The 24,377-nt window shown below is 54.9% G+C and overlaps 1 protein-coding gene across 1 annotated transcript; it reads left to right on the forward strand.

The window, feature by feature from the left end:
- The first annotated feature begins 621 nt into the window (after positions 1–621).
- Positions 622–24,144, forward strand: ARHGEF5 (Rho guanine nucleotide exchange factor 5). Its single transcript, XM_044246792.1, has 15 exons — positions 622–685; positions 7,540–10,681; positions 11,250–11,307; positions 11,731–11,795; positions 11,997–12,250; positions 15,163–15,323; positions 15,796–15,948; positions 16,197–16,326; positions 16,593–16,667; positions 17,133–17,222; positions 18,567–18,724; positions 19,326–19,487; positions 20,925–20,995; positions 22,596–22,700; positions 23,414–24,144. Exons 2-15 carry the CDS (start codon positions 7,552–7,554, stop codon positions 23,569–23,571), a joined length of 4,770 nt encoding a protein of 1,589 aa, XP_044102727.1. The 5' UTR covers positions 622–685; positions 7,540–7,551; the 3' UTR covers positions 23,572–24,144.
- Positions 24,145–24,377: the final 233 nt, after the last annotated feature.

The following is a 24,377-nucleotide window of genomic DNA, read 5'->3' on the forward strand; positions in this document are numbered from 1 at the left end:
AAGACACGGCCACGCTGGTTTCGAGGTGCGCGTTCCTAGGCCCTAAGGGATGGAGACAGGTGGGCAGCGAGGGAGAGGAACGAACCCGGGGGCCCGAAGGCAAAGCGCAGGAACGCACAACCTCGGACATCCCGGGACCCCGAGCGGCCGAAGGACGATCGCCCGCCGCGGGCAGCTCGGCGGGGCCCAGGCGCAGGCTTCGGCGGCGACCCGAAGCAATCCCCGGAGAAGAAACACCCGGGCCGCCCGCGGAGCCACGCGCGACTCACGAGGGGTCCCCTCGGCCCCTCCCCGGGCCCCGCGCCCCGCCGTCCCGCCGCCCGCCCCGGAGCGCCCTGCCCCGCGCGCCCCGCGCCGCTCTCCCCGCCGCGCCGCCGCCCCGCGCCCCGCGCCCCGGGCTCTGCTCCCGGCGCGCCCGCCACTTCCCAGCGCTGACGCGGGAGCCGCCTCCGCACCAATGGGGCTCGCGCGCCGCCGGGCCCTGCCCCTCCCCCAGGAAGGTGTGTCCCCGGTTTCCACACCTGAAACTTCCGAGGAGAGTCAGATCCCTCCCTCCCGGCCGGGCGGGGAGGGGCGGGCCGCGGGTGGGGCGGCTGGGGCGGCCGGGCCTGCGCTGGGGACGGCCGGCCGGCGCCGGGGACCCGGAGGGGACTCTCGGGCCGAGACAGCATGTGACACTGCCCAGGTGGGTGCCCTCCTCCCCCGCGGCCCGTGGCTCGGGGCCGGCGGCTGGAGCGCCCCGGCGGAGGTAAGGGAGGGCCGGGAAGGACGGGAATCCGGGCCTTCGCCCTGCGGCCAGCCCCGGCCGGGGTCGCGGGCCACGGGCTCCGGAAATGGGGGGCAGGGCAGGCAGGCAGAGTTGGGGTGTGTGGCCGAGTACCCTGGTCCGAAGAGGAGGGAGGCTGGAGGAAAGGCTCTTGCCTGAAAAACTTGCTTCCGGCCTGGTCCCCGCCTCGGAACTGGGCACCCTGCCCCCAGAAGGTCCCTGGGCCAATGGTCCGGGCTCTCCTAAGTCCCCGGCGCTGGGGAAACCTAACCCCCGTGGTGAGAATTAACTGAGACTCCCTTTGTGGCCCTATTGCCTATCTAGACGTGTTTTATTGTCCCCTTTTTCTTACCCAGGCCTGGGCCTTCTTCCTTCATTTACCTTCCTATGGATTTGCCTTCGGTGTATGCCTAAGTACACGCCTCTCCCTGCTCCCAAGGTGCCTGAGCCCGTAAAAGTGACTCTTGCCCTGCCCCCGCCCTATTTCCCCATATATTCAAAGAACTTCCAAAGCTTCTTGATTATGGTGCCTTTGCATTCTGACGTTGGGGAGGTGGGAAGGGGACTTTTGGAGCCGGGAGTTGGGGAGGCGATGCTAGAACAGCGCTGGTTCTGAGCATCGTTTACGGTGGCCTTCCTGCACGACTGTCCCTGGAAGGCTAGTCCTGGTGCCAGTGGATTTTCAGATCTCAGGCCCCATCTCCTTCCTGGATCTCGGATTCCCAAGACCAATTTGGTCTCCTGTCTACCTAGAAGTGAACTCTGGCCAGTACTCGTCAGGTTGAGGGGTAAGGGTGTGTCAGACAGACCAGGGAGAGAACTTTCTTTTCCACTTTCTAGCCTCCTTTGCTCCCCAACTTGTATTCCCTGGTCTGGCATCCTTGGCCAACTCCAGAAACCCCAGCTCCCAACTAGACAGCTCCAGATGGGGCCTCTTTCTCAGGCTTCCTGTTTTATCTACACCAGAGCGTGAAGAAGCTCCTGGCCTAGGCCCTAGCAAAGTGGGGATCATTTGTTAACAAATTTGGGTTGACAGAAGCCGAAGCCATGTCTGTTGGGGGGGTTCTTGGGGACTGGGGAGGAGAAAGGATGGGGGTATCAATTCTAAGAGAGACTGTTTGACAGGATTGCCTGTTAGTATCCTAGTGGGGAAGAGAGAGAAGTCGGGAGATACGAAGGGGAGTCCCTTACAAAAACTAATGATGTACTCCTGTATGTTGGCTAATTGAATTTAAGTTTAAAAAAAAAAAAAAAGAATACAGTAATTCTAAATATAGTCAGGAGTCGTCCAATGTGAGGGGTCCCCAGTGTGTATGGCTCCCCATAACGCAGTCTGTCTGAGGTTGACTAGAACCACATTAAGCGTGGCGTCTGGTGGATAGACAGGAACATGTCATTCCTGGTGTCTGCAGTGGTCAGTCACTGCGGTGTGGACAAGAATGGGGTCACACACCGAACATGGGTTGAACAGGAGCGAAGTCGCTCAAGTGTCAGTAGTGTAAACTCTAACAGGTGACTTACTGCATCTGGCGTAGACAGGGATGAGTCACTCTGTCTGTGGAGCGCACAGGAGCTGGTCATTTATAGCGTCTGCAAGGTGGACCCGAACAAGGTCACCTCAGGGTCTCTGTTAAGGACACAGAGAGGTGGGTCGCTCATCCTCACATTATCTCTGGGGATGACACCAGGGCCACGGATATGTGGGGCATCTGTCGGCGTTGGTGTTCTGGGTCAGCCGATGGGGTCTACAAGACAGTGGATAATGTGGTATTTTCAGACTTTAGGGAACAGATAAGAGATTTTTATTACAGTTTTCACTGGTTTGGTGGAGCTTTCCTCAAGCAGGTAGAACGCAGGTGTTAGCAGTTATTGGTCCAGAAAGCTGCTCTCATTTCCTATCTTTGTAATATAATGTCAAACAGTGAATAAAGGCATACATCCATATGGTGGTCTTGTGCTCTAACTCAGAAAGAGAACATTTTGATTTGGGAGATATTTTCCAAACGTGAGCAGCAGTATAAACAAGAGTGTAAATTCAGTCGCACTGTAAGTTCTAGAGTATCATAGTGATTTTTGGTGTCAGTCAGAATATTTGAACCTGGTGCTGCTAGAAAATCCAGGAAGCACACTCCCCAAAAACACACGTGGGCGCCACGCAGGTTCGAAGAACAAGCAGTGTGACGGGGAGGAGGATATCTTGGAAATACAGTTGTCTGTCTGGTGATTAGAAATGGCCAAGAGCTCGTGTGTTAGGGGCTCCCAAGGAGATGCTGAGGTCTGTCACATACTGTGTTCATAGAGTGACTTGGGGCTGGAAAGTCGTGGCATGTGGACAGGGTCAGCAGATGCAAAATGTTTCTGGTCCGGAGGAAGGCCGGGTCACCACGATGCCATGCCCGGTGTTTGCCTGTGCTCAGATAAATAGCGAGTAGTCACCCCTGGTGGAGAAGGAGATGAGGAGGGTAACCGGCACGTGGGCAGTGAGAAAGGCGCTCTCCTGGTGCCTTTCTGCACATGGAACCCTGTTTGGAGTTTTCCTTGAGCTTTCTCACCTTGTAGCTTTGTCATGCCTGATTGCGATCAGATCAGGACAGGATCAGGTACAGGGGCCATAGGGTATGTTCTTCCTTTGTGGTAAATGGTGGCTGATCTGGTGACCTCCACTATTTCCAGATGGGTAAAGGCAGTGGTAGAAATAGTGTCCGTGGGCTTGTAGGGGACAGATGTGCGTGGCGTAACCGGAACGGAACCGAGGATACCCACGTCCACCAGGGCGCGTGGAGACACGGTCTGAAGAGAGCAGCAGACGTTCACGTGTTTAGGGGCCACTCGATTCGAGGACTTGAGCGTGTACGTGGGGGCCGGGCCAGCACAATACACATGTGGGTGAGGCGAGACTTCAGGTGAAGTCACGCAGCCTCCTTAGGTAGGCGCCAAGTTTCAGAAAGTGTTTATGGTGAGCAACTGTAGTATTTAATGTGCGGTTGAGAGAACAGGGTCACATCACAGTATCATCTCATGATTATAGTGTTTCGCACTTGGGTCTAGAAATAGGGAGTCAATCACGCACTGTGTCAGGTAACTGGAAAAGGACACACAAGTCCTTCCACACAAGTGTGCTTACGTTAGATGTGGCTCTTTGCCCCAAATAGATGGTATCTCTGTCTGTGGGGTGGCCAGGAACTTGTCGCACGCTGCCTCTGCAGGGTGGCTAGGGACCTGTCTGTGTGGTTATGTCAGGCTCTGTTGCATGGGAGCAGCAAGGCTGACCTACTGTGTGTGCGTGTGCGTGTGCGTGCGTGTGTGTGTGTGTGCTCGGGTGCTCATGCAAGCGTGCTTGTGTGAGGGTGGATGCTTGTGTAGCAAGGACGGCGGGCATTTTGCGTGTGGGCTTCCATGTTAAGCCCAGAGAGGACAAGAGAAATATGTGGGTCAGGGGGGCAGCTTGGGTTCCACAGGCCCCCCGAGATCTTCTCTAGGCCAGTGACCTGCCGGCTTCTCGCAGCCGGGCTCCTGCTGTCCTATAGTAGACGACCACCAGCAGGCTTCGGTTGGAGCTCACCTGTACCATTTGCTCAAGAAGTTTGAGCAAGAGCTTATGGGACCTCCGGTTTCCCCATCTGTAAGGGAGGCAGAGCTTCTTGTGTGTCTCTGAAGGACCTTCTTGCTCGTAAATCCTGTATTTCTCTTTTCTACTTTCTCTCTCCTCAGCAGTAATTACAATCCCTAACGCTTCTGTGACTCTGGAAGTTAACAGTGTACTTTTTAATGTTACCTAGTCTTCATTAGAAATCCTTGCAAAAGAGCAATTTAAACCCCTGCTAAAGGTAAGAAAATGGGTGTTTGCCTAAATTAAACAATGTCTACAATTGTCTAAAACGACAGTGAGCAGAATTCACAAGATGCATACAAGGCAGGAGTAAACACTGAGCAGCAGGCTTTGAACTCTTCTTTCCTTCTGCATTCATGCGACAAATCTTTGGGGAGGACAAAGCCAGCTGCCGGCAAGGAGACTGAGCAGTTAACATGGCAGCCTTTGTGCTCTCATGAAACTCACGCCCCAGCCTGGAAAACAGACATTAAATGTGTAATTACAAGTGCAGTGAGTGTGAGAGAAGCCGAGGGTGCGCTGGGCCAGAAAAGGATTCCAGGCTGAGGGGCAGCACACATGGAGGCCCAGGGCGCAGGCACGGGGGGCGGGGGTGCTGACCGCTGCGGAGGCCCCTGCCGGGGAAGGCAGAGGTCGGGCGTGGAGGGCGTGTAACCCTGACTGAATATTTGGGTTTCATCCCAGTCATCGTCAGAGGCTACTGAGCATTTAAACTAGAAGTGAGGCATGGAAGCATCCCTCCCATGCCGGGTAGAGAGTCGCGTGGTTTTAGGGCAAGAGGCGCTGCGTGGAGGCCGGTGGCCAGGCTGGGCCCCCGCTGCAGTGGCCTGGGTGAGAGGGCAGGAGAGCGCACCCCAGGGACTAGCAGTGCGGATGGAGAGAAGGGGACAGACCGAGGGATGCGTAGGAGGTTCGTTCAGCAGGACTTGACAGCAGGTTCCATCTGGGGAAGGTGAGCCAGGAGGGAAGCAAGGCTTTAGTTCCATCATGGAAAAGTACGTATTGAGGGACGCCTGGGTGGCTCAGTCAGCTCAGGTCATGATCCCAGGGTCCTGGGATCGAGTCCCACATCAGGCTCCTTGCTCAGCAGAAAGCCTGCTTCTCCTTCTGCCTCCTCTGCCTGTCGCTTCCCCGGCTTGTGCTCTCTCTCTCTCTCTCTCTCTATCTGACAGATGAAGAAAGAAAACCTTAAAAAAAAAAAAAAAGAAAGAAATGAAAAGCATGTTGTGAGCTCTGAGTATGGGCCAGGTGTGGTGCTGGGTGTGGACAGTCGAGCGCGATGGACGTTGATCTGTGACGCTCACCACCGTTGTTGGGGACAGACGATGAATCGAAATACACATGTAGTTGTAATTGTACAGTGTTGCGGAGGAGAAGTGATGCGCGTGAGCACTGGGGAGTCTACCGAGAGGAGTGCCGTCCCCTGGTCGGAGGCCTGGAGAAGCTTCTGGAGCTAAACCAGGAGCGTGTGGTCTCACGGGTAGAAAGGAGGAGAATCTCTAAAGGCAGTGGTGTCAGACTCCGACAAGAGCCACCACACTAAGTGTCCTCTGGCGTCCGCATGGGCGACGGCGGGGGAGGTGGGCAGCGTGCGGCCTGGAGAAGCAGGAGTGGAGGCAGGCGAGGCGGGCAGAGGTGAGGGCCTCAGCTCCTTCCACCGTTGAGGGGAGAAAGCCAGGGCTGTGCTGCCGGTGTGGGATGGTTCTGGCAGAGAGGGGGATGGTGCGAGAAGAAGAGAAAATCCATCGCGGGAGGTGACCGAGAAGACCAGCTAAAGAACCCGGGGACGTAAGGGGAGGGAGGGACCGTCAAGGCAGGAAGAGAGAAAGAGTGAAACTCAGGGTGCTCCGAATCGCCAGGAACTGAAGTAGTTCCTCTCCATGGGTTTCTAAATTCTTTGCAAGGTGGGAGATGATGTTTTCTGCTGGAAGTGAGAAGGCAGGTGGGAAGCTCAGACTTTTAAGCAGTGATGGGAAGAGTTCACAAGGTTGTCGGAAGCAGGGGGGAATAAGCTCGTGAGGGTAGCTCCGTGTCGTGGACCTGGCTGAGGGGGTAACTTCTGTGTCTACTGCAGTTCTAGTCTGGTTAGTCTAGTTATCTTTCTACTTTACGACAGCTGCTTCTGCAAACATTATTTTTTTTAAAGATTTTATTTATTCATTTGACAGAGAGAGATCACAGGTAAGCAGAGAGGCAGGCAGAGAGAGGAAGGGAAGCAGGCTCCCTGCTGAGCAGAGAGCCCGATGTAGGGCTCGATCCCAGGACCCTGAGATCATGACCTGAGCCGAAGGCAGCGGCTTAACCCACTGAGCCACCCAGGCGCCCCTGTAAACATTATTTTTTACTTTTAAGATTTTGTTTGTTTGTGGGGGGAGGGGCAGAGTGAGAGGGAGAAGCAGACTCCCTGCTGAGCAGGAAGCCCAACAAGGATCGGGGGTCCATGCGAGGACCCTGGGATCATGACCCGTTACCCTTACCGACTGCGGCACCCCGCGCACCTACGGCAGCTGCTTCTGTAACGGAAGAGGGGATTGCTCATTAGTTACGAGGCGCTGCTGGATCCCATGGAAAATAAGATGAGTCAGGTCCAGACTGTGCCTAGGGAGATCACACGACCCTTTCATGCCTCGGACACTGGCCAGGCCGATTTTAATGCCCTCGGCAGCCTGAGGAAGACCACCCCGCTTCTTGCTTCTCTGGGCTGTTGGGTGCAGGGTGTGTCGCTCACGGTGTCTGGCAGTTATCCAGGCCTGAGTCACGCTTGGTGTCCAAGAGGAGACAGGGAGAGACAGTATGACATCATCCGATCTCGAGAGTAATGACCACCGGGAGAGCTCCCTGCTCTTCGACAACGGTCTGACGCTCTCATTTAATCACTTGTTCTCTGTCTCCTCCACAAGACAGCAGGCTCCACGAGGACACAGTCTTGGTCTGTCTTATTTACCGCCGAATGCCCTGCCCTTGAGGAGGTCACCTGGTAAATATGTATTAGGTGAATAAATCAGCGATAGATTTCATAGAAGCTGTCGCTGACCCTGTTGACAAAGAATGACTGGAAACGGATGCAAGGGAACGTGCCACTCTTGTTCTCTGTGGTGTGTCCCTTTGACAGGTACGAGCGGACAGGAAAGGGTGATACAAACTGTGTTCTGTTCCCCTCTAGGGCTCCGCCCTGATGGAGGCTGAGGAGCCCCAACGTGGGGTCTCGACCCCCATCCCTGCCTTAGCGGAGCTCAGTGTTACCCCGGAAGCTCTCAGGAGAAGCCGTCAGACCGCTGCCTTGGGGCCCGAAGCTCAGGAAGGCTGGGAGCCATCCTCCGCGTGGGCAGAGGGACGAGGGCTCTCACAGACCCAGCGGGGAGCCTTAAGGGATGTGAAGAGCTGTGCAACCAAGAGTGTGACGCCTTTCCCCACGGAAGCCCCTGCAGGCGCAGAGACCACCCAGCAAGACTCCGTGGGCGAGATGGGGGACACCCCAGAGCGCCAGGACCTGGTGCCTCACAGCCCGACCGATGGGGGGGCGAGGACGCCGGCGCCCTCAGAGCTCGGGGCCTGCCTTGTTCGAGGCGAACATCTAGACGTGGCCCCAGCATCCGGTGAGCTGGGTGCTGGCGTGGAGATGGAATTTCGACCGGAACTCACGTCCTCGACTGGGGAAACTGGACAAGCAGAAGAGGAGGAAGCTTTTCCAGACGCCTCTGCTCAGCCCAGATTTGGTCCTTCCTGTGAACGGTGCCCTGAAGAGACCCACCCGCCAGGAGACTCTGTCAGGCACGGGGAAGAGCCGCAGTTCACGGCGGCACGAGAAGGTCCAGGGAGCGGGGGACCCGTGTGCCTTCTGGGGGCCGAGGGGCTGGGGGAGCAGGGACCAGCAGACGCGGGCTTCCAGGAGGAAGCAGCGGTCGGGGAGGGTGGGCGTTCAGGGGAGCAGGAACAGAAGGGGGAGCAGGGTGACGGTACCGAGGGAGAACAAAGGCGAAAACAGGAGCAGAGACGAGGAGATCCGATGCCTGCAAGACAAGGAGAAAGAACGGGGCTTTGTGGGGACTTGGAAGGTCTACACTGTCGTGAGCAGGAGATGAAGACTCAGGGTCTCGGAGATCCGCCGCAGGGGGAGGAGGGGAAGAGGGAGTTCGGGGGGCCACAGGAGAGCAGCGTGGATGCTCGGAACGAGGAGAGGCAAAGCTTGGTGGGGAGATCAGGGAAAGTCACTGGAAGGCAAGAAGGTCAAGGTCTCCAGCGGAAAGTGATGTTCGCGCAGCGGCAGGAGGAGGAGCCGGGGAACTGGGATGAGGACCCGCTGCGGAGTACAGAAGAGGGGGAGCCACGTGATGGCCCCTCCGCACAGGCTCTGGGAGCCTCTGAGGTCTCTTCTCCCTGTGACTTGTTTCTAGACACCTGTCATCCCATGGCCAGTGTTCCTGGGACTCAGAGGGAGCCTCGGGCTGAGGAACCACTGCCTGTAGCTCCGGCGCCTACATGGGAGTCAGGACGATGGTCCTCCCAGCCCGTTTCTTTACCAGGCTCTTTCCGGGCGGGGGAGTCACCTGATCAAGAAATAGCTCTGGACAGCCAGCAGGAGGGATCCGAGCTGGGGAAGGGGGCAGTGTTCACCCAGGGCACTGAGCCGGTCTCTGCCGGTACATCGGCAGCTCCTCCGAGGACACCCGGTTCAGCTCCTTGCAGTCCTGCCCACGTCTCCCCGAGCACAGCCACATCATCATCTGCCAGCCCCCCCGCCGCCTCTTCCAGGAGGGAGTCCTCTCTTGCTGCACATTCTTCAGAAACCTCCAGAGCATCTCTTTGGACCAACAACGCATCTCACTCTGGGGCTTCTGAGACTCCCCCAGCTCCCTTCCGTGGCTTCCTGACTGCAGAGGCCACCGTGGAAATATCCACCAGCTCCAGCCAGGCCAACCCTCCGAGCCCCCTAGGCCACTCCACAGGGGCTTTCCAGCACCTAAGGAGCAACTCCTTCCCAGGCTCTCATAGGACAGAGCCAACTCCGGACCTGCTGGGACCATCACTTTCCTTCTCCCATTCAGAGTTGCCCCAGGGGGCCCCCAAACCTGCCATCTATGGCTCTGTGATCCCAAGAAGGGACAGGAAAAGTGGCAGGGACTGCAGGATCATTCCAGAATCCCCTAGTTCATTATCTGCTCTGGGGCAGGACTCTCAAGAATTCACCTCAGATCCAGAAAGATCCGGGAGTCCCTGCAGCACCCAGCCATGTGGCTCCCGACACACTTCAGCCTCTGCCCCGGAGTCTATTGCCTATGGCTCTTCCCCACCCCTTGTCTCTGTAGATGCGAGGATCCACGAACCTCTGCCCCCTCCTCCCCCAGAGAAGAGGCGTGTCCACCCCTCCATGGTAGAGAGAGACAGCCATCTCCACGCAGGAGTGCCCATGCCGAAGCAGTGTGGCCATCCTCTTCCTTTGGCCCCAGGTTCGGGGCTACATGGTCCCCCCAAAGGCCCACTTCCGCCCGTTCCTGACTCCCTTGTGGCAAGGCAGCACCGACCTCTGCCCTCTACCCCGGACACTCCCCACCCTACTCAGACCTCCCCCTCCCACAGGCTGAGATACAACAAGCCATTGCCCCCAACCCCAGATTGGTCGCAGACCCACCGTTCTGTTTCGTCCTCTAGTAGTTCAAGGACCTACAGGCCTCTACCCCCTGTCCCTATTGTGGATCCTCCCACTGAACCACCCCCATTACCCCCGAAGTCCAGGGGGAGGAGTAGGAGCACTCAGGCAGAACTCATGAATGCAGGGGGTCAGGGCCAGCCAAGGCCCATCTGTCCGGAGCGGACAGTCGCCACTCCCCATTCTGTTGGACGTACCTCCTGGCCCCCAGCCATGGGCCGATCGACAGACTCTTTGGCCCCCACCAGCAGGAGCAAAAGTGAAGGGTCCCCTGGCATGGCTTTCAGCAACGCGGCAACCCTTCTAAGTCCCTCTTCCCCAACCACACCCTGGAGTCTGGAGCTCCCGGAACCCACTTCTGAACCAGGACCCTCAGAAGAGTCTGGGGCCCCTGGCAGAGGATCTTTGAGAAGAACAGCCCCTCAGGAAGGAGCCAATGGCCTGAGGAGGTTGGATGTAGGCCGGGCAAGGCAGTCGGCAAAACTCAACCATCCCCATCTGGAGAAGGCGTCCAGCTGGCCCCATAGGCGGGACCCAGGGAGACTACCGGCGAGCAGCAGCGGGCAGGTTGTAGACCCTGGTGAGGGATCCAGCAGGCACAAGGGCTGGAACCGCCAAGGCCTGCGCCGACCTTCTATCTTGCCCGAGGGCTGTTCAGGTAAGCGACACGCGCGGAGCATGGTCAGCTCCTGTCCGACCAAGCTTTCCCTTCTCAGCACCGCACCCACCTTCCATCCCCCCGGGCCTCTACCGTTCCCTCTGGTGACTTCACTCATGCACATACCCAATGTCAACACAGAGGGAAGCCCTTGAAGACCCCTCTGAGCTCCCTGCAATGCTCTCCCTTCTCCTTCCCCTCTGTCTCTCTCACCCAGCCGCGGTGTCCTTTTACTGTGTGTCTGCTTTTCCCAAGGTGGTTGTGGATGTCCCCCCCTCCCCTCCATGACGCACACACTCTCCAGCTACCAACACCGGCTGGATGTCCTCCTTGTCGTAGAGAGGACATCCTCTTCTTGCCCACGTCACATCTCATACCGGGGATGGGGACGCCCCTGGTAAAATAGCGTCCTCGAGTGCGTTCTACTTCGGCACCGCTCCCCGGCACAGACTCCCAGTTAATCCTTCTGTTCCCTCACGTGCCTGCATCTCCTGCTCTAGGTCTTACCTTCTTGGGCTCTCTGAATGTCCCTCTAAAATCTCAGTGACTTCCCCATCTCCATTTCCAGATACAAGAGGTCCGGCCGTAGAAAAAGCGCTTGGCCCTTCAGACACCATTGTTTTTCGGTGAGTCACCTTCTCTCCTGACAGACACGCCTGGACTGTCTTTTCTTAGGATCCTGAGATTTCCGTTAGCTGACAAGCATTTGGGGACACTGTGTCTTCGCAGGGTGGGGAGGGTAAGAGACGTACACCAGGACTCCAGGGTAAGGGCATCCTTTCTCTGCCTGGCTGTCGGCGGGCTCTGACCCTCCCATCCTCCTAGGTTCTTGACCCATGAACTAAACCCCCCGGTCAAAGGGCAACATGACGTCCCAGATTGCTCTGAACTACCTCAGAGTGGGTCAGGCCGCAGCTTGCCTCCCGAGGGGAGGTGGCCCTCACATCCCAGCCCATGTCAGGGGTCGGGAGACTGTCTCATCTCCGGTCACCTAGGGCTTCTCTGCCTCGGTGTCCAGCAAGCACCCAGAGCCGTCCTTGCCTCCACAGGGAGAAGAAACCAAAGGAGGTCATGGGAGGCTTTTCGAGACGCCGCTCGAAGCTCATCAACTCCTGTGAGTCCCTTGAAACAGAAGTAGACCCACGTGGTGTTCTGCCCCAGACGAGCTCCTGGCTGTCCTCAGCAGGGCTGTGATCTCGACAGGGGGAAAGGATCTCTAGGACAGTCAGAAGCAGCTCGGTGGCTTCTGTCTTCGCGCCTCAACCTCCCTGCCTCCCTGATTCGCCCCCTCTGCCGTGCTTCTGTGCCCCTGTAGCCCAGCTGCTGTACCAGGAGTACAGCGATGTGGTTCTGAACAAGGAGATTCAAAGCCAGCAGCGGTTGGACAGCCTGGGAGAGGCGACCGGGCCGGCCTCCCCCCGGCAGCCCCGGAGGACCCTGGTCTCCTCAGAGTCTTACCTGCAGCGCCTGTCCATGGCCTCCAGCGGCTCCCTCTGGCAGGAGATCCCCGTGGTCCGCAACAGCACCGTGCTGCTCTCCATGACCCACGAAGACCAAAAGCTGCAGGAGGTACCCAGGGGGCGGGGGTGGGGGGGCGCTGTCGAGGGAGAGCAGAGTCTCCTGATTTCCTCCTCGCTGCCACCGCCACCAGCAGGAGCAGGCTGTCCCCACCCCACGCTCTGTGCCCGCCACAGCGGTCGCTTGCCTTCCCTGGGGGGCATCGGGACTGCTTTCGGGGTGTCAGCACTGGCCCTCCTCCCCACGTGCACAGGCGCTTCCTCCTTCAGTTGCTGACTGGGGCTCACACAAAGTGACCATGGCCTTGAGTCTGTTGGGAGGAATGCGGAAATGATCCCTTCACGGCCGCTTCAGGCTGGACTCAGATCTCCCTCCTCAGCCGGGTTCCACACGGCGCCGGAGCTTTTCTCTTCCACCAAGGCGTGTATGTGAGTGGCTTTTCGCTGTGGCCCGTGCAGCTCTGGGATGACCGTCAGCCTCGGCTTGGTCCGTACACCCAGTGGCAAGACTGTAGTAGAGGCTGCTTGTCGGCTGTTACAGGATGTTACATGGCTATCATTACTAGGTTTCACCTGGAGGGCTTCCCTCTTTTTTTTTTTTTAAAGACTTTATTTTTTTATTTATTTGACAGACAGAGATCACAAGTAGGCAGAGAGGCAGGCAGAGAGAGAGGAAGGGAAGCAGGCTCCCCGCTGAGCAGAGAGCCCGATGCGGGGCTCGATCCCAGGACCCCGAGATCATGACCTGAGCCAAAGGCAGCGGCTTAACCCACTGAGCCACCCAGGCGCCCCTCGAGGGCTTCTCTTAATAATCCACCTGACGTGGGTCAGAACCCTCTTGCCAGGAAGACGACACGGCACCATGGACAGGCATCATGGAATCATGCGTACATACTGGGCTCTGGAATAAATGACCCGGTCGTGAGGCCCACTTTGCTGTTTGCTGGCTGTTTAACTTTGGCCACGTCGCTTGATCTTTCTAACCTTCTGCTTTCTCATCTGTGAAACTGGGTCACAAAAAAGGGTGAGTACGTAGTGCGTAGCAGCCACTCCGAGAATGTTCTCTGCTGTACTGTAGTTTGAAGTCAGGCCCCCTGGGTTTGAATCCTGGCTTCAGCACTTGCAGGCCGTGTACCTTCAGGCAAGGTATAGAACCACCAAACCTCAGTTTCCTGGTCTAAACCTCAGTTTCAGGATTGCTGTGTGGTTTAGGTGAAGTATCCATACCTAGCTTTTAGCGTGCTGTACTAGTTTGGTGCATCTTAGTGCCGTGTTCTCCCCCTTTCAGAGGTGGGAAGGAGTCAGATGTTGGCCAGGAGGACTTACGGATGAACAAAGCAAACAGAGGCCACTATAAATGTTTAGATTTTTTGGAAGCTCAGACTTGGGGGCCTTTTAATGACCTCAGCTTTCAAGTACATGAGGGTTACGTAGAAAATCAGCGACCTGCCCAGTGCTTATGGACCAAATGGCAGGACACAGTATGAACCCTCGCTGTCCGTCCGCAGCTCCAGCACACCGGGAAAGTCCCCCAGGCCTCCCGGCAGCCTGGTCCGCTGTCCTGAGAAGAGAGGCCTCTTGTGTGCACAGAGTCCTTCCATGAAACCGCATCGTGGTGCACAAGCACAGGGTGCTTGCACCAGCTCCGTTTCTTTGACTGTCGCCACATCTTTGTGACATGGGGGTCACTGTACCTACACAAAACAAAAAACCTGAGGTTCGGTGAGGTTAGCTGAGCCACAGTGAGTGAATGTTGGAGCCAGTATTCAAACGTAGCTTGTGTCCCCGTTCAGTGTTGTATGTGACGGTCATCAGCCAGGTGTGTGTGTGTCGTCTCCGTCTTTTCTGTCCCTGCCTCTGCCTTGAAGCCGCGTGCTTGGGTGGAGAACCTGAGCAGCCCCCGCGGAGGAGGGCGGGCCCGGGAGCCGTGGCGCCGCCTGCTGGAACCTCCGCCTAAGTTCACAAGTGCTGGACCACCTCCGGGAAGCCACAGCAGCGCAGCCTGTTCTCACATCTCCTGCTTCCTCCCGTTTCTCCTCGGGCCCCAAATGACCTTCACCCCCTAAATCTGTCCCTCTTTCAAAGTTCCTCGGCTCAGTGAGTGAGTCCGCCATTTCCTCCGTTACCAAACTCCAAAACCAAGACATTAAATTGTGACTCGGGCGGCTCGTTCAGGCCCCATTTCCAGCAAAGAACCAAGTTCTTCCAGATCTGCGTCCTCAGTAATTAGGAAGCTGGCCTGCCTCTCCCCACCCCCGTGGCCATTCAGACCCCCATCCGTCACCTGTAATGACTGTGGCAGTTTCCTAACGCGGCTCCCTTGACCCCCTCTACTCCTCTCCACAAAGTGCTCAGAAATACCCTTTAGGAAAACCAGATCTGACCAAGTTATTTCCCTACACGAAGCCTCTTTTAATCTTCCCATTGCCTCAAGTCCAAGCCACTTGCTTTGTTTGCGCAGCCCTCCAGACCTCCGTCCGCCTCCCCAGCTTCGTCTCTGCCACCGCTGCTGCGTAAATACTTGGTTCCAAAAGCGCTCCATTTATTTGAGCTTCTGGAAAGGATCCTTTTCTCTTGCACCTGTAGGGGCTTGCACTCATTCTTCCCTCGGGCTCCAGTGCTCTGTCCTTATCCTCCCGATACCGCGCTGGGCTCTGATGTGGCCGTGAGCTGTGGGAGGAGGAGCCGTGTTCCCTCCTCTGCCCCCAGAACGTTATGCAGTGGCTCACGTACACCGGGGACTCAATACCTATTTTGTTTTATTTATTTATTTATTGAAAGGTTTTACTTATTTATTTGACAGGCAGAGATCACAAGCAGGCAGAGAGAGGAGGAAGCAGGCTCCCTGCCGAGCAGAGAGCCCGAGGCGGGGCTCGATCCCAGGACGGCAGAGGCTTTAGCCCACTGAGCCACCCGGGCGCCCTCGATACTTATTTTAAATTAATCTCCTCTACAACTTCCCAGGCCAAATTTGAGCTGATCGTGTCAGAAGCCTCGTACCTACGCAGCCTGCACGTGGCGGTGGATCATTTCCAGCTGTCCGCCCCGCTGCGGGCCACCCTTTCCAACCAGGAATACCAGTGGCTCTTCTCTCGGCTCCAGGACGTGCGCGACGTCAGCACCACGTGAGAGTCCTCTTGAGCTGTAAACCTTCGCTGCTGCTGGTGGTGGTTCTCCTCTCTCGGCAGCCCTGATGGCCAGTGCCTTGGGGGTGGGGAGAGCAAGGACGAGGAGAGGGGGTGGGGGCGGACAGATCCATTCATCGATGCACAGACACACGGACAGTGCTTCCGAGGTTGCGGACGGGGTGTCCTGTGCGCAGGCACTGCACAGAGATGGGCTGTGGGAAACAAGTAAAGATCAGAAAGCCAGAAAAATAAAAAAAAAAAGACTAGGAAATGGACTGTAAGGATCAGAGGGTTATATGGGGGCAAACTAGGGATTGCCCCGGACAGCGGGGGCACGGAGCTAAGAACAGTCAGTGGAAGTCACCGACAAGTAGAAGGAAGGAGTCGCCCACTCAAGGAGTAGCAGGGCTCAGCCCACGGCTCACGGGAGGCCCCCGAGCCTCAGGCGACTTGTGTCGATGCGGCGCAGGTTCCTTTCAGACCTGGAGGAGAACTTCGAGCGCAACATCTTCACCTTCCAAGTGTGTGATGTCGTCCTGAACCACGCTCCCAGCTTCCGCCGGGTCTACCTGCCTTACGTCACCAACCAGACCTACCAGGAACGTACCTTCCAAGGCCTGCTGTAAGACCGCCTCCCCGTCCGGTCCCCCTGTGGGCTCTGCGGTGACCTTGCCGCAAAACCCCCCAGCCCCAACCCTGAGTCGTGTCCCCAAGGCACGTGTTCTGGTGCCTGCTCCGGGATCCCAGCCCCGACCCATCTTTTCGACGCCCCCGCCGCAGACAGAGCCCTGCGTGTCCGCTCCCCGGGCCGCCGCCGCGCCTCCAGTCCTCTCCGTGTCCCTCCTCACTCGAGGCTTGCTGCCCACACAGGACCAGCAACAGCAGTTTCCGAGAGGTCCTGGAGAAGCTGGAGAGCGACCCCGTCTGCCAACGCCTTTCCCTCAAGTCCTTCCTGATCCTGCCCTTCCAGCGGATCACGCGTCTCAAACTGCTGCTCCAGGTACAACGGGTCCCCCTCCGGGCCTCTCCCCTCCACCCGAAAGGGATAATCTCAGGGAGCCCCAAGGCACGGCCCTGGCCATTCTTCTGCCCCCTCTCCCACACCCTGTGGACGATGTGTGCCCTCTCCCCACGGGGCACACTTCCTCGGGGTGAACTTGCGGCAAAAACTTTGTTCCCAGACTTCGTTAGCCAACCCTCAATTTCCTCTTCCTGTTCTCCCCTCCCTTCTTTCCCTCTGGCTCCTGCCTACTGTTTGTTCTATAGAACATTCTGAAGAGAACACAGCCGGGCTCTTCCGAGGAAGCAGAGGCCACCAAGGCACATCATGCCCTGGAGGAGGTAAGCAGCCACCCCCACTCAGACCCCTTGACTGGCCTTCTCAGAGATTTCTTCTTCTGCACAGTCCCATGACTCCAGAGAGCACAGGACCATGCCAGTGGGATTGCTCAGCCACCTCAGGAACCCTCTGGAAGTTCCCTCAGGAACCTCCAAACACCCTCTCCCTGGCCCCCTCCCCCTGTCCTTCCCACGCTGAGGACACTCCACACCAAGGGACTGTGCTCTCTCTACCCCCATCCCCAGATTAAATCTTACATTCACTCCACCCAGGAATGTCCCCTCAGGTCATACAAGGTAGACCAGAGGCCTAGAACTTCAGTCTGCTGCTGCTGTCATGCCCTCCCAGCCTGCTGGAAAAAAACAGAGGCAGTCACAACCAACCTCCAGATTTCTTGGAGGGGACTCCAAGGTCACAGCCTCTAACACAGCGCTCTTCTCTCTCTCCTCACCCTGCTCGACCCTCAGCTGATCCGGGACTGCAATAACAACGTCCAGAGGATGCGACGGACAGAGGAGCTCATCTACCTGAGCCAGAAGATTGAGTTCGAATGCAAAGTGAGTGGGTCCCTCGCACCCCAACCTCTCCTGCCAAAGGTTCACTTCAGCATCCCCTGCAGGGCACCCTCTGACGCCGAACCGTCGTTCTCACAGTGACCGGTGTCTGCCCTCACTCCTGCCTTCTCTTCTGTCCTGGCTCGGGGACACCCAAGTGTCTGCTTCAGTCTCCAGAATATTAAGTATTAAGTGAAAAAGGATAAACACAGGACTGCGTGTATTATGGCGTATTATCTTTGGTGACCGAGTAGGAGGGTACAGATCTGGGTCTGTGTTTGCTTGTGTCTAATAGAGAAACTCTGGGAGGATACAAGGGAAATAAAGGACAGTGGTCACCGGTGGGGGGGGGTACTTGAGGGAAGAAGGTGCGTTCAGGAAGTGGGCAGGTGAGGGAGAACTGACCAGGGTAAACCTTTGTGAGGGTACGTTTAGTGCTTAAACCATTGAGTATTTTACCAAGTCTTCGCTTAGTCAATATGAAATTAATTCCAAATACAGGGCCAAAAGCTCCCATCAAAATACATATATAAATAAACATTCCACACTCAGATTCCTCCTCAGAGCAGGGAACTGTCCTTGCTTCCCTCGAAGAGTGGGGAAGATCCCTGATGCGCATGTTCTTGTCGTCCAGGACCCTTGTCTGCACCAGCTTCGGTGCCCAGCAGACCCCACCCAGTTCTCCTTAGTCTCCATCCCACACACGCCTGCACCTGCTCCCCTCCAGTGTCCGGTCTGAATCAGAGAAAGAATAGATGTCAGAACCGACCAAGTCTTTAAAGTTTTTTGTTTTTTTTTTTTAATTTATTTGACAGACAGAGATCACAAGTAGGCAGAGAGGCAGGCAGAGAGAGAGAGAGAAGCAGGCTTCCAGCTGAGCAGAGAGCCCGATGCGGGACTCGATCCCAGAACCCCGAGATCATGACCTGAGCCGAAGGCAGCGGCTTAACCCACTGAGCCACCCAGGCGCCCCGACCAAGTCTTTTGACTTCTAAGACACTCAGCTCCTGTTCCCTGCCTTACACCCTCACATGCCCTGATGGGGGTCTCCCAGCCCCCCCTCAGTTCAGGCTTCCTGGGCTGACTCTCGTGTAGTCACTGTCTCGGGTTGGACCACAGGCACCTGCCGCTTGCCTGTGCCGTGGACGCGGGCGCCGCAGGCAGTAGACAGTGGTAGGCAGAGGGCGCTGAGGGAAGCAGCGGTTGGGTTATGAACGGGAAGGAGGACCCGGGAAAGGTGACCGTGGTGGGACTCAGGAGCAAGAGGCACGTGGGGAGGGCAGGACTGAGGAGGGCCCACGCTTGCCCTGTCCGTGACACTGCCTTTGTGTCTTCCCTGCGCCGCAGATATTCCCGCTCATTTCACAGTCACGCTGGCTGGTGAAGAGTGGAGAGCTCACCGCCCTGGAGTTCAGCCTCTCCCCAGGGCTGCGAAGGAAGCTGAACACACGTCCGGTCCACCTGCATCTCTTCAACGACTGTCTGTTGCTGTCTCGGCCCCGAGAGTCAGTGGCCGGAACGGGAGGCCAGAGCACAAGCGGGGAATGGGATGAAGCAGGAGGGCAGGACTCGCAGGGACAGAGAAGGCTCGTGTTCCTAGAGGAGCCCTCCTCAGTGGCTCGGCCCGTGGAGTGCAGGTCATGGCCTAGAGAAGAGAAAGAAAGGAGATCCCACCGGATTCTGTCCCGGGATCACATGGCAGGGCTTGTACTGTGTTCCGGACGCAGAGCAAAATGGAGCGAACTAGCTTACCACATTCTCAAATCAAATTTATTTGGGCTAGACTCAGCCTTAGCGTAGACGTTCTTAGCCAGTTCCAGATCCGAACTCTTTGGTTCCAAGGGCCTTGGGAAATGTATGTTGGTTCTGTCTCCCCAACTCTTCAAAGTGGTGAAGTAGTCATTGCAGTAGACCCGTGCTTTGCCAGATCGGTGACAAATCCCCGGGGGACTCTGGAGCTGCCATCTGGGGAGCGAGGTAGCACCATCCCCTGGTGTTTGGGAGCATTTGCAAACTGCAAAGGATAGGGATTTTGACTCCAGAGACGGGAGGGTAGGTGAAGTTTAACAGTTACCGAACTGGGTTGACGAGCCTTGTGTTTTGCAGGGGTAGCCGGTTCCTGGTGTTCGACCATGCTCCCTTCTCCTCCATCCGCGGGGAAAAGTGTGAGATGAAGCTCCACGGACCTCACAAAAACCTCTTCCGACTCTTCCTGCTGCACAACGCGCAGGGCACCCAGGCCGAGTTCCTCTTCAGCACGGAGACCCAGTGAGATGGGGCCGGACAGAGGGGCTGGGGAGGGAGGGCGGGAGGACATCCTGGGCAGGAGGTGGGGCCGGGGCGGAAAATGTGCCCAGAAAACAGCCACAGCACTGTTTATCCTATTCTGGACTGGAGGGCATCCATAGGGCACCCCAGATCCAAACGCTTAGAGCTAAGAGACAACTTGCAAGAGATAGGGTAGGAAAGGGTGCAAGGTTACTACCAAAGTTTAATATCTGCTTTATGCTCTTCAGTCAAGAGAGACAAAGTCTGCAAGGCAACAGAAAGGAGGTGGGCTGGTATGGAGTGACTAAAGGACTGAATTACTGATGTCCCTGAGTGATTGGTCACGTGTATAAGCCAGAATCTCTTCAGTCCCAAAGGCTGGTGGACATACATGTGAACAAGACAAGCACTGGGGTGTCTCTAGCTAGCTTTCCGTCCACCTTCCAGCCCACTCCTCTGTTGAACGGAAATCTGTAGTGTTGAGAACTTTGATATGCTCATCTTTTTAATAATAATAACAAATATATTCACACACAGATACATACATTTTGGAGAGTATTAAAGAATAATACCTATAAACCCTAGTATACAGTACCTAAAATAATGAACAACTACAGCACTATAACTACTGTTGCTGTTGTAAGAGATACAAGAAGCCTCTTCTTTAAAAGTTTGACATGACACCACATGGTCCAAGGATCATTGTGTTGTGGACACTTTTCAGTTTTGTCTCTCGGAAGACCCCTTAGGGTAGGTTCAACCATACCTGTCTTCACTTATGGAACATAGGGGCTGACATTAAGGGTTTGTATACAAAATGTCACCGAAATCAAGCAATCAGATACAGACTCGTGTTCTTTATTTAGCGTTTTGGGCAGCATCTTCCTGGAATAGAAACAGCGTCAGCTCTCAATGACTCCAGTGTTTTTGGAAGCAGAGCCTCACATAATACAAAATCCTTCAGATAATTACAAAATCAGTTTGGGTTATATTGCGTGATGAAAAAAATAACAGATAGAGTTCCCTGACCTAATTATGATTACAAAATGATTTTTATCTCTGAGATGTTTGATGGAAGGGAGGTGGGCGGTAGAGTATGGAGAATTATGCAGAGGGATAGAGGGACTCTAAACTGAGATGAGCATTTTGCTCAGCACAAAATGGAAAATCTCATGTGCCTAAATCGACAGTTGACATTAAGAGGATAAACTTAGAAAGAGAAGGAGAAAAGCGAAGGGTGATAAACACAGTAACATACAATTCAAGATCTCGTGTTCCCAGGCAAGCAAAGTCCCATTGGCTTTTGTCCTAGATGTCATTGAACTAGGTGTTTTGAACCAGACAGTTCTTTCCCACAGTCATTTCCCTTCCCCGTCTGGCTTTCACCCTATACCCCAGAGCTGCCGTTGAGGCATTGACCCTGCTTTGTTTCCTCAGAAGTGAAAAGCTTCGATGGATCTCAGCCTTGGCCATGCCCAGAGAGGAGTTGGACCTTCTGGAGTGTTATGGTGAGTGAAGGGATAAAAAGGAGAAGAAAAAGGCAGGGCTGGAAGTCACATTCGGATGCAGGAGCTCAGGAGGCCGGATGCTAACTCTGAGACTCCCACTTACTGCTTCTGTCCAGAGGTTTAGAGTGGAAGTCTGGCCACTGGAGCTTAAGCCCCTGAGATGATCCACTTAAAACTACTCAGCACAGTGGTACTGCCTCCTCCTCAATATACTTCCTCTCTTGGGCAATAATTTGCTCTTTTTTCAACATTTGTCCCCTTATGTCTATCCTGCTTACATTTCACCTGCTTAAAGGTCTTGGGGAAATACGGGGAGAAAGTAGGGCTGGAGTGGGAGCTGTGGGAGAAAGCAACCTAGATTTGTCTCAACCACGCCCTCTCCTGTATAGAATGACCTGAGACCACTGCCCTCAGCCCAGGCTTCCAGGGACCCCCAGGTAGCCATAGACACACACACATACTATGAATGTGTCTTGCCTTCATGTGAAGCCTGGATTTCTGGCTCTCATCTAAGCCCCACAGTTATCTTCCAGTAAGAATTTCCTAATTGCTATCCAGAGAGGAACTGAACTCAAAGGAGCACGGGTAACTCAAAAAAGAACAAGCAAATACAAGGAACCTCGGAAAAGGAAGTAGGAGAACCAGGCTATAAAGCGAGTCTTACTAACTTGTTCGTTCCATGACCAGTCTGTGGGCCTTCAGCTCCCCAGTTGGAAGGAAGGCGAGATGATGCTTCCTCCTTCGCTGTTGTCTTATAAATGGCAGAAGGAGATAAGCTTTAGAAAAAGAAGTACAGATAATAATGTAGCATTCTGTTTGTTTTCTGAGGGAACCAGCGAAGTGTGTTAATGTAGAAAGAGTGATAAACCCACGGAAGCTGGAATGCTTTGGGCCAGGAGTCCTCTGAGGCTTGTTATCTTGAGCTTGAAAACTGGAAATTTCCTCTGGTTCACAAAAATATTGAGAAAGAGAAAATCCAGAATTTCCTGAGGAATCATCTTGGTCAACCCCCCGTCACTTACAAGGGAGGAAACAGAAGCTAGAGGGGATTAAGGGCATACCTGGAGGGCATACCTGGAGCCCATGGTTGCCTCTCTTCAGTCCCGTGGCTGGTACTGGGAAGGAAATGAAGATGGAGTCACAGAATCAGATTTTGCAATCTATTGGGGGGAAACGGAACACATACACAAAGCAGCTGGATAAGTGGTAAATGGGTTTGGCCTGGACAATTATTTTTAAAGGAATTCAGAATCCATTGAAGACCAGAGTCAGGGAAAGGTACAGAAGGAAGATGGGTCTTCCGCGGAATTTGAGTATTCATGATCATGAGTCACTGAAGGTCGTCACAAGCGTATTTCTCAATTCATCTTCCTTGGAGAGAGAGAATTTTGGATTCATTTCTGTTTCAGTGTTTCCATTTCCTTTTTGACTATTTTGTTTGCTGGTAGAGGATGAAGATTTTTGCAGTGGCCTCATTTGTCTGTGACTTTCTAAAGCCTGAACACTCCGTCTCCTGAGTCCTCCCAAACCCTTGTAATCCCCCTCAGGGCTCCGGTCACTTGCCTTCCCTAAGTTCTCTTCACACTCTTCTCTTCCAAAGACTCCCCCCAAGTACAGTGCCTTCGAGCCTACAAACCCCGAGAGAATGACGAGTTGGCGCTAGAGAAGGCCGACGTGGTAATGGTGACTCAGCAGAGCAGCGACGGTAAGAGAGAATCTGTGACTAAGCTGGGCGTCGCAGGCGGGATACTCCAGGGGACATATTTGTTTCCTACATAACAAAGTACCACAGGTGGGGGGCCTTAAAACAATAGAATATATTCTCTCATGGTTCTAGAAGCCAGAAATCCAAAATCAGATTGTTGCCAGGGCCATGCTCTCTCTGACATCCCTTCGGAAGAGGAGATGTCTCTTCGACCTTCTGGTGGCTCCAGGTGTTCTTGGCTTGTGGTAGCCTAACTCCAGTCACGACCTCTTTCTTCCCTTTCTTCCCAAATTCCCCTCTTTTTATAAGGATGCCAGTGATATGGGATTAAGGATGCCAGTGATATGGGATTAAGGCCCACTTTACTCAAGTGTGACCTCACCTTAACTTTACTAATTACACCTGCAACAACCCTATTCCCAAATCAGGCCACATTCTGAGACACTTGCGGTTGAAACATCCATATATATTTTGTGGGAACACAGTTCAACCCACAAGAGTGGAGGAGGCCCAAGAGTAGGCAGCCGTAGACCTTGTCAGACCTAGAACAGCCAGTGTTAACACACAGGGAGGCTGGATTTCCCATGCCCCGGGGCTTTCCAGTGCTTTCAGCTCTACCATTCAGAAAAGCTTTAGTGCAGGAGATCAGGGGCAGGTTTTTATGGTTATTCTGTCCTGGGTAATTCTTCTTCCCACCTACCCTGTGCCCCTAGGCTGGCTGGAGGGCATGCGACTCTCAGACGGGGAGCGAGGCTGGTTCCCTGTGCAGCAAGTGGAGTTCATTTCCAACCCAGATGTCCGTGCACGGAACCTGAAGGAAGCCCACCGAGTCAAGACTGCCAAACTGCAGCTGGTAGAACAGCGGACCTAGCTGTTTTCTGGGAGGAATTCCCTGAATGTAAGGACAAGATGTTCCTGGAAGGGGCTGGCCCTAGAACCCTGCAACAGAGGCCTTCTGGGGACCAAGAAGCAGACCTTCTGAAAACTCAAGGACACAATGCAGCTACCAGTTGCTAGTCCCAAACCTCCTTTCTGTGCTTTGTGCTTGGTGGAGGGATTTTGAGGGACTTTGCACTGGACTCCGAGAACCTTTTCTCATCAGAAAAGGGACAAATGGGGCCTAAGCCAAGGAACTTTACCTCTACTACCATATAGTACTTAAACATTCTCTGTTTCCAGAGTGCAGATTCAGGACTGACGAAAGTTTCCATCGTGGCTACAAGTTAAACAGAATCTGACCTCAGTCCACTGGATGGAGATGTTTAAGGGGGATTCGCACATCAGATGAGAGGTCATCCTTGTCACCTCTAAGGTATCTTCCAACTCAAGAGATTTTCCATAATTATCGGTGTGAGGTCAGAGCATGCATCTCTGGGATCTGTGTCTGTTGGTGGCAACGTGAGGGTAGTACTCTCTCACTCTAATAAACTTGGCACTTCTCTGAGTGTTTTCTTCTCAGACTCCTGAACCCTGAACAAGGTACAGAACATCGCATCCCGTGAGGATTCCAGGCCACTTGATTTAGGTGCCATGAAAGACCAAGATGGTGCCTAGGTCACAGCAGATGCCGACTCTTGCTTTATGACTTCCAAGAGTTTGGGCGGCTTTTGTTTTGTATTTGTTTTGGCCTCAAATGTTGTATAAGGACTTAGAAGGAACTGATGAGTGATGAAAATC

This window comes from Neovison vison, chromosome 4 (genome assembly GCF_020171115.1).
Source record: "Neovison vison isolate M4711 chromosome 4, ASM_NN_V1, whole genome shotgun sequence".
In the NCBI taxonomy this organism is placed as follows: Eukaryota; Metazoa; Chordata; class Mammalia; order Carnivora; family Mustelidae; genus Neogale; species Neogale vison.

Bases quoted from the DNA above. Each gene is read 5' to 3' on its own strand.
- ARHGEF5 (XM_044246792.1), top strand. From the start codon at position 7,552: ATGGAGGCTGAGGAGCCCCAACGTGGGGTCTCGACCCCCATCCCTGCC. The intron at 11,796-11,996 runs GTGAGTCCCTTG...GTGCCCCTGTAG, and splicing joins CTCGAAGCTCATCAACTCCT to CCCAGCTGCTGTACCAGGAG. The intron at 20,996-22,595 runs GTGAGTGAAGGG...TCTCTTCCAAAG, and splicing joins GGACCTTCTGGAGTGTTATG to ACTCCCCCCAAGTACAGTGC.